Source organism: Myxine glutinosa, chromosome 11, assembly GCF_964187855.1.
Source record: "Myxine glutinosa chromosome 11, kmMyxGlut1.1, whole genome shotgun sequence".
NCBI classification, from domain to species: Eukaryota; Metazoa; Chordata; class Myxini; order Myxiniformes; family Myxinidae; genus Myxine; species Myxine glutinosa.
In genome coordinates, this window is record NC_136271.1 from 88,128,929 (window position 1) to 88,144,284 (window position 15,356).

The following is a 15,356-nucleotide window of genomic DNA, read 5'->3' on the forward strand; positions in this document are numbered from 1 at the left end:
CTGGGCAACAGCCTCACCACAAGATTCCGTGTACCATGGACGGGAGGAAGGGTATGACAACTGAAGACGAGATGGGATAAATCTGTGCATGAGAGAGAGCAATTTACTTTGTAAGAATTCCCAGGATGAGTTGATGTCAGAGGTGGTAGAGATGGGAGACCAGTCCAGATGATTGATGGCTGCTTGAAGACCGTGCCAGTTGGCCTGAGTGAAATGCCAGACTCGTCGATGCTGAGCAGGCTCCCTGAGAATGGTCAGAGAGATGTCCACTTTAACAAGCACATGATCAGATGATCCGATTGGAGCAGAAGAAGAGCAGCAGACATTTTCAGGGAAGTTAGTCATAACCAAGTCTAGAAGAGAAGATGCTCCATTGACTGAGATCCGGGTCGGGAAATTGACAGATTGTGTCAGTCCCAGTGAATCGCAGAAGTCCTTTGCTGAGGAGCCATGGCTGGTGAGAGAGGTACCCACACCCAGCCAACTGGCATGGTGACAATTGAAATAACCACATATGAGGAAGAGAGAGTTGGGATGAGTCGATAGAAGTTGGCCCATATTATCAGACAGCGAGATGTAGATGGAGTCATCACTGTTTGGTGGACGGTACAACACACATATGAACAAGAGGTGGGAGCGAAGGGGAAGCCGTAGCCAGAGGTATTCCTGGGGGTGAGGTGGAGAGATTGCAGTGCAGGGCGAGTGAGGAAGAGAGTTTTTGATAAAGATAGCAACCCCACCTCCAGGACAAGGCTCAGGTCTATCATACCGGAGGAGGGAGTAACCCGGGAGAGATACCAAGGAATCAGAGAGATCATGAAGGAGGAAAGTTTCTGTTAAGCAGATCACGTCTGGTTTGACAGAAGCAACCTGTATGGAGAGATCAGTTCAGTTTGAACGTAGGCCCCGGATGTTTGAGGTCCATGCCGTTAATGAAGAGGAAGGGGGAGCATCGGATACAGAACAGGGGGGAGGAGGGGTAGGGTAAGATGTGGAAGAGGTGGAAGAAGTAGGGAGAGCTGTTGAAAGTGTGTCAGAGATTTCAGAATAGCTCGCAGAAAGGGAAGGATGGGGCGGACAAAAGGTTTGATGGTGATTGGGTGAGGTACAATGAGGTGTTATTTGAAGAGGGGGAAGAGCGAGGCAGAAGGTTGGGGGAGATGGAGGTGAGAGTTGGAAGGGGGAAGAAGTGGGGAAGACGCTTTGAGGAAGTGAGAGGGGGGAAATTGAGAAGAAATGAGGGTGGGGAGATTTGAAGGGGAGGGGCGAGGGGGGCGTTTAGGAGGGAAGGGGCAAGGGGGGAGATTTTAATGGGATGGGTGATGGGGGAAGATTTGGAGGGGAGGGGCAAGGGGGGAGATTTGAAAGGGATGGGTGATGGGGAAGATTTGGAGGGGAGGGGCAAGGGGGGAGATTTGAAAGGGATGAGTGATGGGGAAGATTTGGAGGGGAGGGGTGAGATTGGATTTTAGAAAGTGTACGATTAATGGGAAACGAACATTTATTGCAAAATGAATTTCTTGTGACCTTCGAGTCAAAAATACGTTGAAGGACGCTGGAGGGGGGTGGAGTGCAAGTGAGTTTAGGGAATGTATGAAAGAGGCACTGTAAGAGATGGAATTTTTTTTTGGGATGAATAGATTTGGTGAGCAAGTTGAAAACACCTTTTTAAAGAAGAAGAAGAAAAAAGTGTTGTAATATACGACAGAATACAGTACTTCAGAGGAAAGTTTAACCATTTTAAAGTTTAACAGTGAAAACTATCTGGGGAAATGGGGGTGAAACACGTGGTCGAAGAACGAACGAACGAATAAGAACACTGAATAAACGAATAAGAACAACGATTAAGCACAAATTAGGAGAAAAAAAATTTTTGTTAAGATTTTAAACAAGGAAGTATGGGGTGAAAATACTGGGAAAAACTGAGAACGAAAGTAAATGGGCCCCAATCGACTGCTGAGAGAAACGAAGCCCCAAGGTAGAAACAAGGTACTAGCTTGCAAAAAAACGCGGCATGAAATAACCGACGATTTTTTTATACAGGTATGAAAGATTAACACCGAGAATCTTCCTAGGGACGCACGATAGGTACACACACCGAAAGATAAATACAGTTTGAACAAAAATACCATTGTGAACAATTACTTAACTTCGAAAACGTGAGAGCGTGGACAGCTTCGAAAAACCGTGACCTTGCCGACAAAGATCTCACGAAGATCTCGATCTCAGTTGGATTTCAATGCTTTCTAGGGAATGGCAATTAACAGTGAGAAAAAATTGGAGATGAAGAAGATGATATGACCTGAGGAGCATGATCATGTCAGATTATTCATTTTCTCCGTAGTGTAGCAGCATAGCAAACCTGTTGTGCATTTTGTGATACAAGCACCAAATTTGGCACAAATGTACATTAATATGTTGCGAACATTTTCAGATATTGGGCCACTTGAAATTCCGTAATTTTTTTTTTCAAATTTTTTCAAATTTCGTAATTTCAAATTTTTCGGGTGACACCGTCACAATTTCGGTCTTCGAGGCCGGCCGATATAGTGGGGCGGCTTAGCCCAAATATTCAAAAGAATTGTGCATTTTGTGATACAAGCACCAAATTTGGCACAAATGTACATTAATATGTTGCGAACATTGTGTGGTCAGCAATGAAGACGAGAGTCTGAATTACATGTATGCAAAAGACCTTGTGAACCAGTGAAGCAAATACACGGGTAAGCATGAATTAAATCTAGGGCATGATATAATTTCCATGATGTTTACCTCTACACTCAATGGTGGAAGGAGGTAATGTTTTGATCCCAGCTTGTCTGTATGTCTGTTTGTCTGTTAGTCCACAAAATTCCAGACAAAGCTTGTAGTAGTGGTAGTTGTAGTGGTAGTGGTGATAACAGAAATTGTTATATAGAACTGAACTTATATTATTATTATATGCAGAAAATAACTTCATTTCTATATGCCCTGCAGTGGACAGGTTAATTGGTTTATGCACTGAAGGGGTCACCCTGGTGTGCACTGCTGTGTTCTGCCTCACTGAGTTGTTCAGGTATGATGTACTCAGCACAAGCTTCCGGTCGGCCCGGAGGTGGGGGTGCGGGGCCCGTCACGGAACGTCAAAACAAACGGCCTGCCGGGGCCGCCCAAAAGTCGGGCGTGAGGGGCGCGTCCACTAATGGAACGCCTCTCGCTTCCCAGATCGAGGGCCACGTGGTCAGGAGAACCTCGTCCCTTCCGGTCACACTTTGCCTATCGGCCGGCCTCGAAGACCGAAATTGTGACGGTGTCACCCGAAAAATTTGAAATTACGAAATTTGAAAAAATTTGAAAAAAAAAATTACGGAATTTCAAGTGGCCCAATATCTGAAAATGTTCGCAACATATTAATGTACATTTGTGCCAAATTTGGTGCTTGTATCACAAAATGCACAATTCTTTTGAATATTTGGGCTAAGCCGCCCCACTACCGTTATTTCTCTCATTTAATAACGAATTAATGCCCGGTTATAGAAAATAATTGTTCATATGACTTTGCCTGCATATATATATGCATCAGCAAACACATTTTTTTATGTCTACTTGGCTCTGTCGATATGGATGCTCCCCACCCAACTTGACAGAGCTTGATCAAATCTGCGAGGAAGAATGGGAGAAACTCCCTAAATCCAGATGTGCAAAGCTGATACAGACAAACCCAAGAAGACTTGAAGCTGTAATCGCTGCAAACGGCGCTTCTCCTAAGTATTGATGCAGGGGGCTGAATACTTGTGTAAATCAGATATATCTGTGTTTCATTTTCAATATATTTGTGAAAAATTCTAAAAACATGTTTTCGTTCTGCCATTGTGACACAGTTTGTGTTGTTCGGTGACAACATTTTTTATATTAAATCCATTTTTAATTCAGGCTGCAACACAACAAAATGTGAAAAAGTTCAGGAGTGTGAATAACTTCTGAAGGCCGTGTACAGACCTAAGGGGCTGAATACTTTTGCAACCTGTGAATTTTGATTTGCACATGCTTTTTGCAGGTTTTGTCCTGGCATGTAACTTCTTTCAACTATAACTGTGTTTTTTTGTTTGATCTATTCGGTTATAAATAACAACGTTCATTTAGAAACATTATTTATAGATAATTCATAATCATACCAAAATATTCAATTTGGTGTCTGTCTGGCTCTGTCCGTGTGTCTGTCTGACCGCGAGACATTCAGTTGTTACTTAGCCAATCGCAACCAAATTGTAAGGTTGTAGCGATTTAACTTCCCCCATCTCCAAGGGGGATTTGCACCTTGGAAGAACTCCATGTTGAGGTGTATATCCATGTTAACATAGCTTATCGTGGCATTTTTCAAAAGCTGCTTCTCAAAACAAACGTAACCTGACCGACACTCGGTGGAGAGCATACCTCTGCCAGGCTGAACAGTTCATGTTCCGTATCCCATTGATAGGCCGTATCTGGACCTGAACAAAAATTAAAATAATCGGCTTCTTGTCACCGAACCAACTATTTTTGCTGAGGTCACAAGTCGCCAGTTTTGTCATAAGTCGTCCACAACTTTTTTTTAAATATCATGCTATTTATAGTTTTTGCCCCTATCAAGCCAAGCAATGGTGAAGAATCGCCGCAGCACCGCCGTAATGACATCAGACGTAATCACATTACCTTGTCATGTGACCAGATCCTCAGCTCTGATTGGTATACGTTTGAGGGTAAATATACATACATATATACATACAGACATACATACATACATACATACATACTGTATACATACATACATACATACATACAGATGGACAAACACTGTTCTGGACAGCTTTGTCGTATGGTCAACGCCATAAAAATCTCAGATGCAAATCTGCGACCAAGTTTATGAATTAAAAAAATTCTACTAGCCGGATCCAGATCCGGAACTTCACCAAAATTGAATCGATTTATTCCTTGTCACACACATAACCTATCCACCAAGTTTCTCCAAATCCGTCCATAACTTTTTGAGATATCCTGCTATGTATCGTTTTGTCCCTTTCTCCCAATGATGAAGAATCACTTTTAAAATTCTACCAGCCGGATCCGAATCTGAATCTTCACCAAAATCTAATAATTTCGTCCTTGTCACACACATAACCTATCCACCAAGTTTCTCCAAATCCGTCCATAACTTTTTGTGATATCCTGCTATGTATCGTTTTGTCCCTTTCTCCCAATGGTGAAGAATCACTTAAAAAATTCTACCAGCCGGATCCGAATCTGAATCTTCACCAAAATCTAATAATTTCGTCCTTGTCACATACTCTATGCATAACTCTGCATACATACATAATCTGCATGACAAACTGCAATAATCTGCATAATCTGCAATGTGTCTCTGCATACATAACCCTGCCAAATTTCGTCTGAATCCGTCCACAACTTTTTGAGATATTCTGTTCACAAACAAACGGACAAACAGACAGGGGTGAAAACATAACCTCCATCCACCTTTGGTGGCGGAGGTAAATATAATGCCTTGGAAAATCCCTTGTTTATCAGTGTTACATTTATGAAAATAAAACAAGAGGAGAAAGACATAAAATGTCATAGCCCCTGTACTTTTAGTAATTTTGCTGAACAGAGTTAAAGGCCATCACTTGGCCATCTGGTCGTATTACAAAACCAAATCTGCATAAGTATACTCTCATGTATTGTCTTTGTGCCAAGTGTTACGTGGTCCCCTCGGTGACTACCGGGTCTCGGTGACCCCCGGACCGTGAGAGGAACTTCGCCAGAAAGTAGTAGTATATATGCGCTTTCGCAACGCAATCCCTATGAATTCCACCCAAGAGAAAACTGATGTTCAATGATATATTTCAAGGGTAATGATACCATACAATTTCAATGATACAATCAAGGGTATATTCCCCGAGCAATCCACCATCCACAATTCACACTCAACAATCAATCAATCCCCTAGATGATTAAGATGGCCATCTTATATATGTGTGTCCCCTTTTGTACTCACGACCCCCTTTTGGTCTCTGTCCCTCACAATGTCTCTGGGCCCCTCCTGACCAAGATGATGGTCGGCGTCGCCGCACTCGGGCGGTTGAACGAACCCCGGGTGGACGTGTTTCCACCGGGCATGTATCGTACCGGGAACCAAGGCGGCAGCCCCCTCGTGGCCACGCGAAGCGGGTACGGTAAAGCAAGCAAAAGCCCCACGCCGCTTGCAACGCGTGTTAGGCCCCAACGTGCGACCCGTACGCGTCTTGGTAGACGGTGCCGCGAACGGTGCCAGACGCTGGGTCGGTGCACGGCCCCACGGCAACTTGACGTCTCCACCGGGTAGGTACACGTCCCGGTAACTCCTCTCGCCAGACGGGCTTGGGAACGCCGCTTTTCCACGCGGCGCAAGGTCGATCCCACCTTTCGTCGGAGCGGGGCGAGGAAGAAGAATCCTCGTCGCTTTTCTTCCTCGTGTCTTTTCCTCTTCCGTTTCCGGTCTCTTTTTCAGAAGGGCTCCTGACCCTCCAACCACAACAACCCTTAATCTACTACACATTGATAAGCAAAGACCTGAATAGGAATTCACATACATTCCCATAAATATGTAACACAAGTTTGAACAAAATTGGTCCATGCATAGCCGCGAAATGTTGGGAAACTGTCAGTTAAAAACGCATCTCTCGCGATACGTGATCGGTGCCAGTTAAAATGTGACTACAGATATACAGTGGTATATATAGAGTCAGCGTGAGAGAAAGCGGTCAATCGATAAAGTGTGATGAAGCCATAGCAACTGCTTGATAAGATGTGGTTATGTATAAGGCAGATTGATCGGTGGTTAAAGAGGATCGTTTAAAGCGTTCCAGTAAACTGTGTGGATCACCGAAACGGGCCAGTGAATGTTGTCTAAGCGGTGTTGTCGGTTCAGGTAGAAAATAGTTCAGTTGTGTAAGCCACGTTGGAGGTGCAACTTTTGCCAGTACAGCGAGACTCATTTGGACTGTGTGTCTGGCGGAATACTTACGTCTCCGGAAGAGCGTGAGGATGCCTTTTGAGTGCTGATTATACTGGGAGGCCTGCCTAGAGGATTATTTGTGCAACTCAAAGTGGAGCTGGAATCCAAGGCCGACCATTCATTGGACAATAACAGTGAATATATCGCACCTACGTTTGGTACTGTACTGTTACTTTCAATACAGTTTATTGTTGAATTCCTGCAAGTGCTGTTGTGTTCATTGTAGCATGTCCACAAGTCACAGACACCGGCTTACAAGTTTCCCTGGTAGAAAGACCGGAAAACCCTTACAGACCCGTTACGTTTAAATAACAAAATGGCTGCCAGTCGGCCATCTTGGATCTGATTTAGAAAAACACTGACGTGCATATGTAAGCCATCATTCACAATCTGTGCCAAGTTTGAACAAGATCGGCCGAAATATGGTTGCGGACACACATACGTACGCACACGCGGACGGACTGACGGATGAGACCCAATTCATAAGCCCCATTTTGGACTCGGTCAAATGGGAGCTGATAATAGCGAGGTACCAGTACTCCACACGGGACGCACATGATCACGAACCCCCCTTCTCCAGTCATGGTGGCAAAGTAAAACGAACCACATGACAAGAACCTTCGAGTCACGGTTTCTCGATGGCAGACTCGCTACGTCGGTGCATCACGTGGTCATCTGGCATCATATAAAACAGCCTGAATGTAATGAACAACCTTAATAGATCTATATAATATTCTCCGTCAGTGATTCTGTCTGTGAAACATCTGTCCGAGGGAGTGGCTACACCCGGTCTGGGAGGGGCTTCAAAAACAAATTACCACCATTTTGTTTCCTCGCATAGCTTTGAGGCCTCTTTTGTTAGGCCTCTCTCAGGTCTTGTTAGGTCTTGCTCTCTCTCACAGTTTTATTTCAACTCTAATTCGATATCTCATTTCATTTTTCACAGTTGCTAACATGGTTTTAGACTCGGTTGAAAAAAAAACAAGAATAAAATTTGATTAAAGTTACCGTTTATAGAACGAAATGCATTTTCAAAGGTCTGTAACATAAAGGCCATTCATTGAGTCTCCCTCACGGCTTTATCTCGACCCTAATTCACCATCACAGTCGCTGGGATGTTTCATGTCTCAGTTTCAGCTAAAGTTGAAAAAATGGCGTCATGTATTCCAGCAGCTGTTTTGAATGTGTTGACTGTTATGTGGGCATGGGGAAGGACAGAGGGGAATGAGAGAAGAGAATGAGACAGAGGGAAAGGAGAGAGAGGAAGGAGAGGAGAGAACATTCCCAGGACTTTGTTATTTATATTATTACTTAGTAAAAGTACGGCGACTGAATAATGAAGCTCGGGATCGAACCGAAGTCTAATTATATATTTACATATTCCTGGGGTTATATTCCTGGGGTACCGTACAGAGTTTGTTTAAAGCGAGTCAACTCTTTTCCAACCATGGAATTAAACAATACAGTTCTTCAAAAATGTACATAATAATGTAAACTAACTATTAATTAAAAAAAAAAAAAAAAAAAATGTAAATGTAAATATTTATTGATAACGTTTGGTTTTAATCTATTTTTACTTTATAAAGTGAAAAGTTTTCGGATACTTTCAAGTTCAAAAATGAAGAAGAGTCAAGGCTCCATTGGCCGACGGTCGGCCTCTCATGTGCATTTTAACACTGAATCAACACGTCTTCGATCATAAATTACTTTTTGAAGAAACAAAGGTACATTTTGATTACAACTAAAGCAAAGGAAACCAGGCAATGCCTGTTTCGTTCAGAGCGATTATACACCGCCCAAACAAGATGCATTTCATAGCTGAAGGAAATAAAATCGTGAAATCTTTAATAATTTTTTTTTTTTTTTGCACGAGTTTTCAAGGCTGGAACCTGGTGTTCACATCCAGGATTAAGAAACAAACTCCATTTCATGTGTGCATGGACATGTAATTCACAGATGTAAAATAAATAAACACAGACGGGAGACTGGTGGAGGGGGGGGGGGTGGATGGGGGAGATGAGAATGGGGGAGGGGGTGAGGCGACTGGGAGGATGGGGGAGGAGAATTTGTTAGTTATTTGTTAGAAACATGGCTCATTGTTAAGAACTCCATATGCGGAGTAGGTGTTGTTAACCCTTTGAGTACGGATGACGTCCAGTGCCGCAACCCACGAAAAAGTTTTGTGTACGGATGACGTTGCTACACGTCATCGACTACACCTATAAATAGATCGTCAGTACGTGGTTGCATCCCTTACGGGGGTATTTTTATATTAAAAAAATAATACTGTATTCAAAGGGTTAACGATGACGTCATTGGTGCCATAATTATGACATAATTCGACAGGGACAACGCTTGGTCTGATAAGTTTGAAATGTATTGAGCTTGATCTATGCAACAATTATATTAGAGAATATAAATTTATGATGTCATTGCTCACGTGGTCTGGCAGCCATATTGGATCAAAGGGAAAAAATGTTGAAAAACAGAAGAGTTGGCTCACAACAAGTTGACTGCGCAGGGTAAGTATTCTATGAATACCATCAAGTTACGTACTGTTTGAATGTCGGTTGCATCCTGTATATTATTTCCATCGTCTATTAATTACGTACTATTGGAATATACCTTTCGACCCTTTAGACTGCTGAGGCCCCTCAGATCTTTGAAGACCCTTTGAGTGCCCCAAGACCTTTTATACAACCATGACACTGTCGACCCTTAAATATCCCAAAGACCAAAAATATGCCAAAAGACCTTGAAGACCCTATATACACTGAATACCCAAAAGAGGCTGAAAACCCTTAAAGGCCCAGAAGACCCCAAAGATCCTGAAGGTCTGTAAGACCCTTTACACCCATTAGACCAACTTGGACCTTTGACCAAACAGAGATTTACACCACTTGGACCTTTATAGATTACAAATATATTACAAATAAATAATATCACCAATATTACAAATAAATTTGTTCAAAATAATTGTTTGTGTTATGATTGGTGTAAATCATGACAACACAGCAACTCACTTCTTCACACAGATTGGATAATGACCAATCATTATCTTCAGTTAAAACAAGCCCGTTCCTCTGTAGTGACGTGTGGTGAGGCGAGCGTCGCGAGCTGATAAACGACACAAATACGTACATTTACAAACAGTCCCAGCTTCGCTGGTTGGTCGATTCATTTACTATCTATGCAATTGGCCAAAATTCACATACACCACTTTGGTTCCTTTCCCCAGAACAGCGTGCAATTCCCTTGAGCCTTAGATTCGAACTTTTATTTTCTGTGCAGAGTGAATACTTGAAACATTCAAAACATCACATGATATTGAAGACACACAAAGGCAACCTTTTCTTCTTGGACTTTTCAACGTTGCCCTGGACTTTAATCAAGTCCCCGCATTATTCCCTTTATGGGATTCAGGAAAGTGTCAGTCTCGGTTGGGTGAAAGAACACCAGGAGCACATCAGGGAGCACGCCCCTATAGCGAGCATGATCAGCAACATCCGAGGGCGTTGATCATCAACGTCATCTGGTCAAGGGTACTGGTAAATGATGTGGTGGCGACGGTCATCCCCAAGATATGCCCGACCCTTATGCAGGATGAAGTGGTGGTAAAACTGGACGCTTCTATCAGTTTAGCAAGATTCCAGGAGGTTCGCGTTCAGCTCGGGTCTTGCTCTAGGGTGACAGCCCTGGTCTCTGACCCATTTAAATATTGCTCTTGTACTGTAGCAGATTTTCAAGTCAGCACTTCACCTTTGATGGTGATCGGCAAGAGACAATTTGCCTCAGTGGCTCATTTTCAAAACGTGGACATGAGAGCGCGTTTTATATAGCATTTTCCAACGTTTTTACCTTTCCAGGTTACCCTGCTCTGCAGCACACATTTTCTGCCGCACTCACGTGCCCAGTGTCCTTTGTTCATCCTCTCAGTACTGCCTTTTAGGGAGGATCAGGTGTGCTGAGGATGCGCCATGATGCTCTGCCTCTGAGGCCTCCTATCTCTCTCTACTAAACAAACATACAGGACAGCTGAGCAAACACACCAATCGAGTCTGGCTCCTTACCCAGGGTTCCCACTGCCCATTGGCCAAGATGGAGGAGGGTCGGGGGGGGGGGGGGGGGGATCCCACATCTTGGGCATACACTTCCATAATGATCAGCATGAAAGACATGGGTGGAAGACACTTTAATTCACTTATACAATCAGTAAATCACGTGACAACCCTTATAATGCGTACTTCCTATTCAGTACCAGCAACCGTAGCCTTTGGTTTAAAAAGACGAGATATTTAACTTGAGAGAGGCCTTTTATCAAATACAAGTACATTCAGAAAAGGGTGCAATTTTGAACCTCCCCCCCCCCCCCCCCCCCCCCACGCACTTTCTCCTTGAACACACACACAGACATCTTAGTCCCTTACCATTTTTGCTGGCGATGTTGTTTGTTAGATTTTATTATTGATATAATCAATTAGCCATTTTATTTGTCCTTTGCTCTTGTTTTAGCTGTATTCGGTGTCAGATTCCAATATCTTTGCTCCCCCGCTCACTCAAAGGTCCAAGTAAATATTTATTAAATCTTCATCCAATGGCCGTAAAAATGATCCCATCCAGCATATCAGAACATAACACCCCTCCCACCCACCTCCTTCCAGTCCATTATGTAGCAAGTCCAACATTATAATATTGAAACTACTGCACTGTAAAATAGTAACTGTAAGTCTACTTTATGATTAAACTTGCACAACTGTATTCGGAATGGTAAAGCGCGGCGTTACGCGCGCTGCTTGTGAGCAAGGAGGAAGCGGACAAGCGGTAACATATGAACGTCTTTATTGTAAGACTACACTGTAACACTGAACTCTTCCGGGCTGGTCGCCCGGTGTATATCCTGAGGCCACGCCTACCCCTCGGGCGTGGCCACCGCCCACTTGGTGCGTGGAATGATGTCACCACGCCAGTGGGCTTTTGTGTCCGCCACACGCGCCCCCCCCCCCAGAATTCCCGCGCACCTGGAGGGCCAGTTTGCGGGGCAGACGAATGACCCGGCCGAAGCGCCCCCTGGCGATCGGCGGCGTCTGGGGTGCAGGGATACCAGGTGAGATGCCCCTGGCTGCCCCTGGGATGGGTGCAGGACCGGGGGGCGCCGTGGCGGCGGGGCTGGGCGGTGCCGGGGGTCCGCCCGCAGGAGGGCGGCCCCGACGTGGGGGTCGGGCCACTGGCGGTGGATGGTCCACATCGAGGTGGGCCGGCTTGAGGCGGTCTACCGAAACGCGGTCAGGAGTACCGCCGATGTCCAGGGTGAAGTGCTTCGCCCCGGTCTCCAGCACGCGGAAAGGCCCGTCGTACGGGGGCCGCAGTGGTGTCCGATGGGCATCGTGGCGGACGAAGACGTACTCCGCCGTGCGAAGCTCCGGGGCGACGTGCGTCGGTGGGTGCCCGTGGCATGCCGTTGGCACCGGGGCGAACCTCTGGGCGGTCTCTTGCAGAGCGGAGCGCTGCTGTGCCGCGGACCATGGTGCCGTGGAGTCGGGGAGGAACTCGCCCGGCACCCGCAGCGGTTGCCCGAAGACCAACTCCGCCGCGGATGCGCGCAGGTCCTCCTTGGGCGCCGTCCGGAGGCCCAGCAGGACCCAGGGGAGCCTGTCGACCCAGCCGCCGTCGCGGAGGGTGGCCCGGAGCGCGGCCTTCAATGAGCGGTGAAATCGCTCACACAGGCCGTTAGCCTGGGGGTGGTAGGCCGTGGTTCGGTGCAGCCGGACCCCGAGCCCCTGCGCAACCGCCCCCCAGAGCTCCGAGGTGAACTGGGGGCCGCGGTCGGATGATATGTCTGAGGGGGCGCCGAACCGGGCGACCCAGGTGGCGATGAAAGCCTGCGCGACATCGGCCGCCGTTGTCGACGCCAAGGGCACGGCCTCCGGCCACTGGGTGGTGCGGTCCACCATGGTGAGGACGTGGGTGAAACCCCGCGAGGGGGGCAGAGGTCCCACCAGGTCCACGTGGACGTGGTCAAACCGGCGATCCGGCACCGTGAACGGGGCCAACGGGGCCTGGGTGTGCCGGTGCACCTTGGCGCGCTGGCACGCGAGGCATGTCCTGGCCCAGCCGCGGACGGCCTTCCAGAGGCCATGCCAGACGAACTTGTCGGCGATCAGCCTTTGGGAGGCCCTCGCGCCCGGGTGGGACAGGCCGTGGATGGCGTCAAACACCTGGCGCTGCCAGCCCGCGGGCACAATGGGGCGAGGACGCCCGAGGGAGACGTCGCACAAGAGGGCCGCGCCCGCGCCGTCGAACGGCACCTCGGTGACGCGGAGGCCCGTGACGGCGGTCCGCAAGGCCTGGACGTCGGGGTCAGCGGCCTGGTCCGCTGCCATCCGGGCATAGTCGATGCCGAGGTGGACTGCATGGGCGACGGCCCGGGAAAGGCAATCCGCCACCGGGTTGTCCTTCCCCGCGACGTGCTGGATGTCCGTCGTGTACTCGGACACGGCCGAGAGGTGACGCTGCTGCCGGGCCGACCACGGCTCGGTGACCTTGCCCATCGCGAAGATCAGCGGCTTGTGGTCGACGAAGGCAGTGAACGCCCGGCCCTCGAGCAGATGGCGGAAGTGCCTGACTGCCAAGTGAAGTCCGAGCAACTCGCGGTCGAAGGTACTGTAACGGCGTTCGGGCGGGCGAAGCTGCCGGCTAAAGAACGCCAGCGGTTGCCAAGCTCCACGCACCCATTGCTCGTGCACCGCGCCCACCGCGTAGTCCGAGGCATCGGTGGTGAGGGCGATCGGTGCATCGGGCGCCGGGTGCGCGAGCATGGTGGCGTTAGCCAAGGCGAGCTTCGCGCCCGTGAACGCCGTGTCCATCTGCTCGGTCCAGGTAACGTCGCCTTTGCCCGGCTTACCTCGGAGAGCTTCGTGCAGGGGGCGCAGGAGCTGGGCGATACGGGGCAGGAACCGATGGTAAAAGTTCACCATACCCAGGAACTCCTGCAGCCCTCTGATCGTGCGGGGGCGCGGAAACCCCTTCACCGCCTCCACCTTGGCCGGCAGGGGGACGGCTCCGTGCCTGGTGACACGGTGCCCCAGAAAATCGATTGTGGCGGCGCCGAACCGGCACTTTGCGGGGTTCACAATCAGGCCATGCTGGCCCAGGCGTTCGAAGAGCGTGCGGAGGTGGCGTAGGTGCTCTTCGCGTGACGCGCTGGCGACGAGGATATCGTCCAGGTAGACGTAGACAAAATCCAAGTCGCGCAGGACGCTGTCCATCAGTCGCTGGAACGCCTGAGCCGCATTCTTCAGACCGAAGGGCATGCGCAGGAACTCGAAGAGTCCGAATGGCGTGATGACCGCCGTCTTCGGGACGTCCTCCGGCCTGACGGGGACCTGATGGTAGCCGCGTATGAGGTCCACCTTCGAGAAGAAGGACCTGCCCGCCAAACGGGCGGAAAAGTCCTGAATGTGGGGGACGGGGTAGCGGTCGGGAGTCGTGGCGTCATTGAGACGGCGATAGTCCCCGCACGGTCGCCATCCCCCGCCGGGCTTCGGCACGATGTGCAGCGGCGACGCCCAAACGCTCTCTGAGCGCCGAACGATGCCGAGTCGCTCCAGGGTAGCGAACTCCGCTTTTGCCACCGCCAGCTTCGTCGGCTCGAGGCGGCGTGCCCGGGCGTAGACCGGTGGCCCGACGGTGGGGATGTGATGGGCCACCCCGTGCTTGACGGCCCCCACCGAGAAGGTGGGCCGCGTGAGGGCCGGGAAGCCGGCGAGGAGGTGGGTGAATGCGTCCGCTGCCGGAAGCGTACAGACCAACGTGGCCGGAACCGAATCGTTCGGCAAGCCGCTTGGCAAGCCGCTCGTTGAGCTGGGCAACGCACATGCGAGCGAGCTGAACGTCTCGGCCTGGACAAGCCGTCTGCGCTTGACGTCGACCAGGAGCCCATTAGCGCACAGGAAGTCCGCGCCAAGCAGTGCCATGGGCACGTCGGCGGTGACGAACGTCCATCGGAAAACCTGCCCTCCAAACCGCAGAGAGAGGCAGCGTTTTCCGTACGTACGGATGGGCGTCCCGTTCGCGGCAAGCAGCGCGGGGCCCCCACCCGCGGCGTGCTTGTCTGACGTGCCGGCGGGAATGACACTCACCTGTGCTCCCGTGTCGCACAGGTAACGGCGCCCGGAGAAGGTGTCCATTATGAACAGCAGGCTGCTCGAACGGCCGGCGCTCATCGCCACAATTGAGCGCCGGCCCGGGCGTTTCCCGACCCGTTGAAGGAGCACGGCGGATGACACCGCCGAGCTTCGTGGCCGAACTTGGCGTGGAACCAGCACCAGGTGGTGGAGCTGGAGGAGCG

At 49.0% G+C, this 15,356-nt stretch overlaps 1 protein-coding gene across 1 annotated transcript in view; it reads left to right on the forward strand.

Annotated features, from left to right (window-relative positions):
* LOC137436178 (potassium voltage-gated channel subfamily KQT member 2-like) overlaps nt 1-15,356 on the forward strand; it is a 158,604-nt gene that overhangs the window by 97,355 nt on the left and 45,893 nt on the right. Inside the window, exon 10 of the mRNA XM_078786292.1 lies at nt 4,037-4,047. Within this exon, the coding sequence (XP_078642418.1) occupies nt 4,037-4,047 (11 nt within the window). The remainder of the gene's footprint in view (nt 1-4,036; nt 4,048-15,356) is intronic.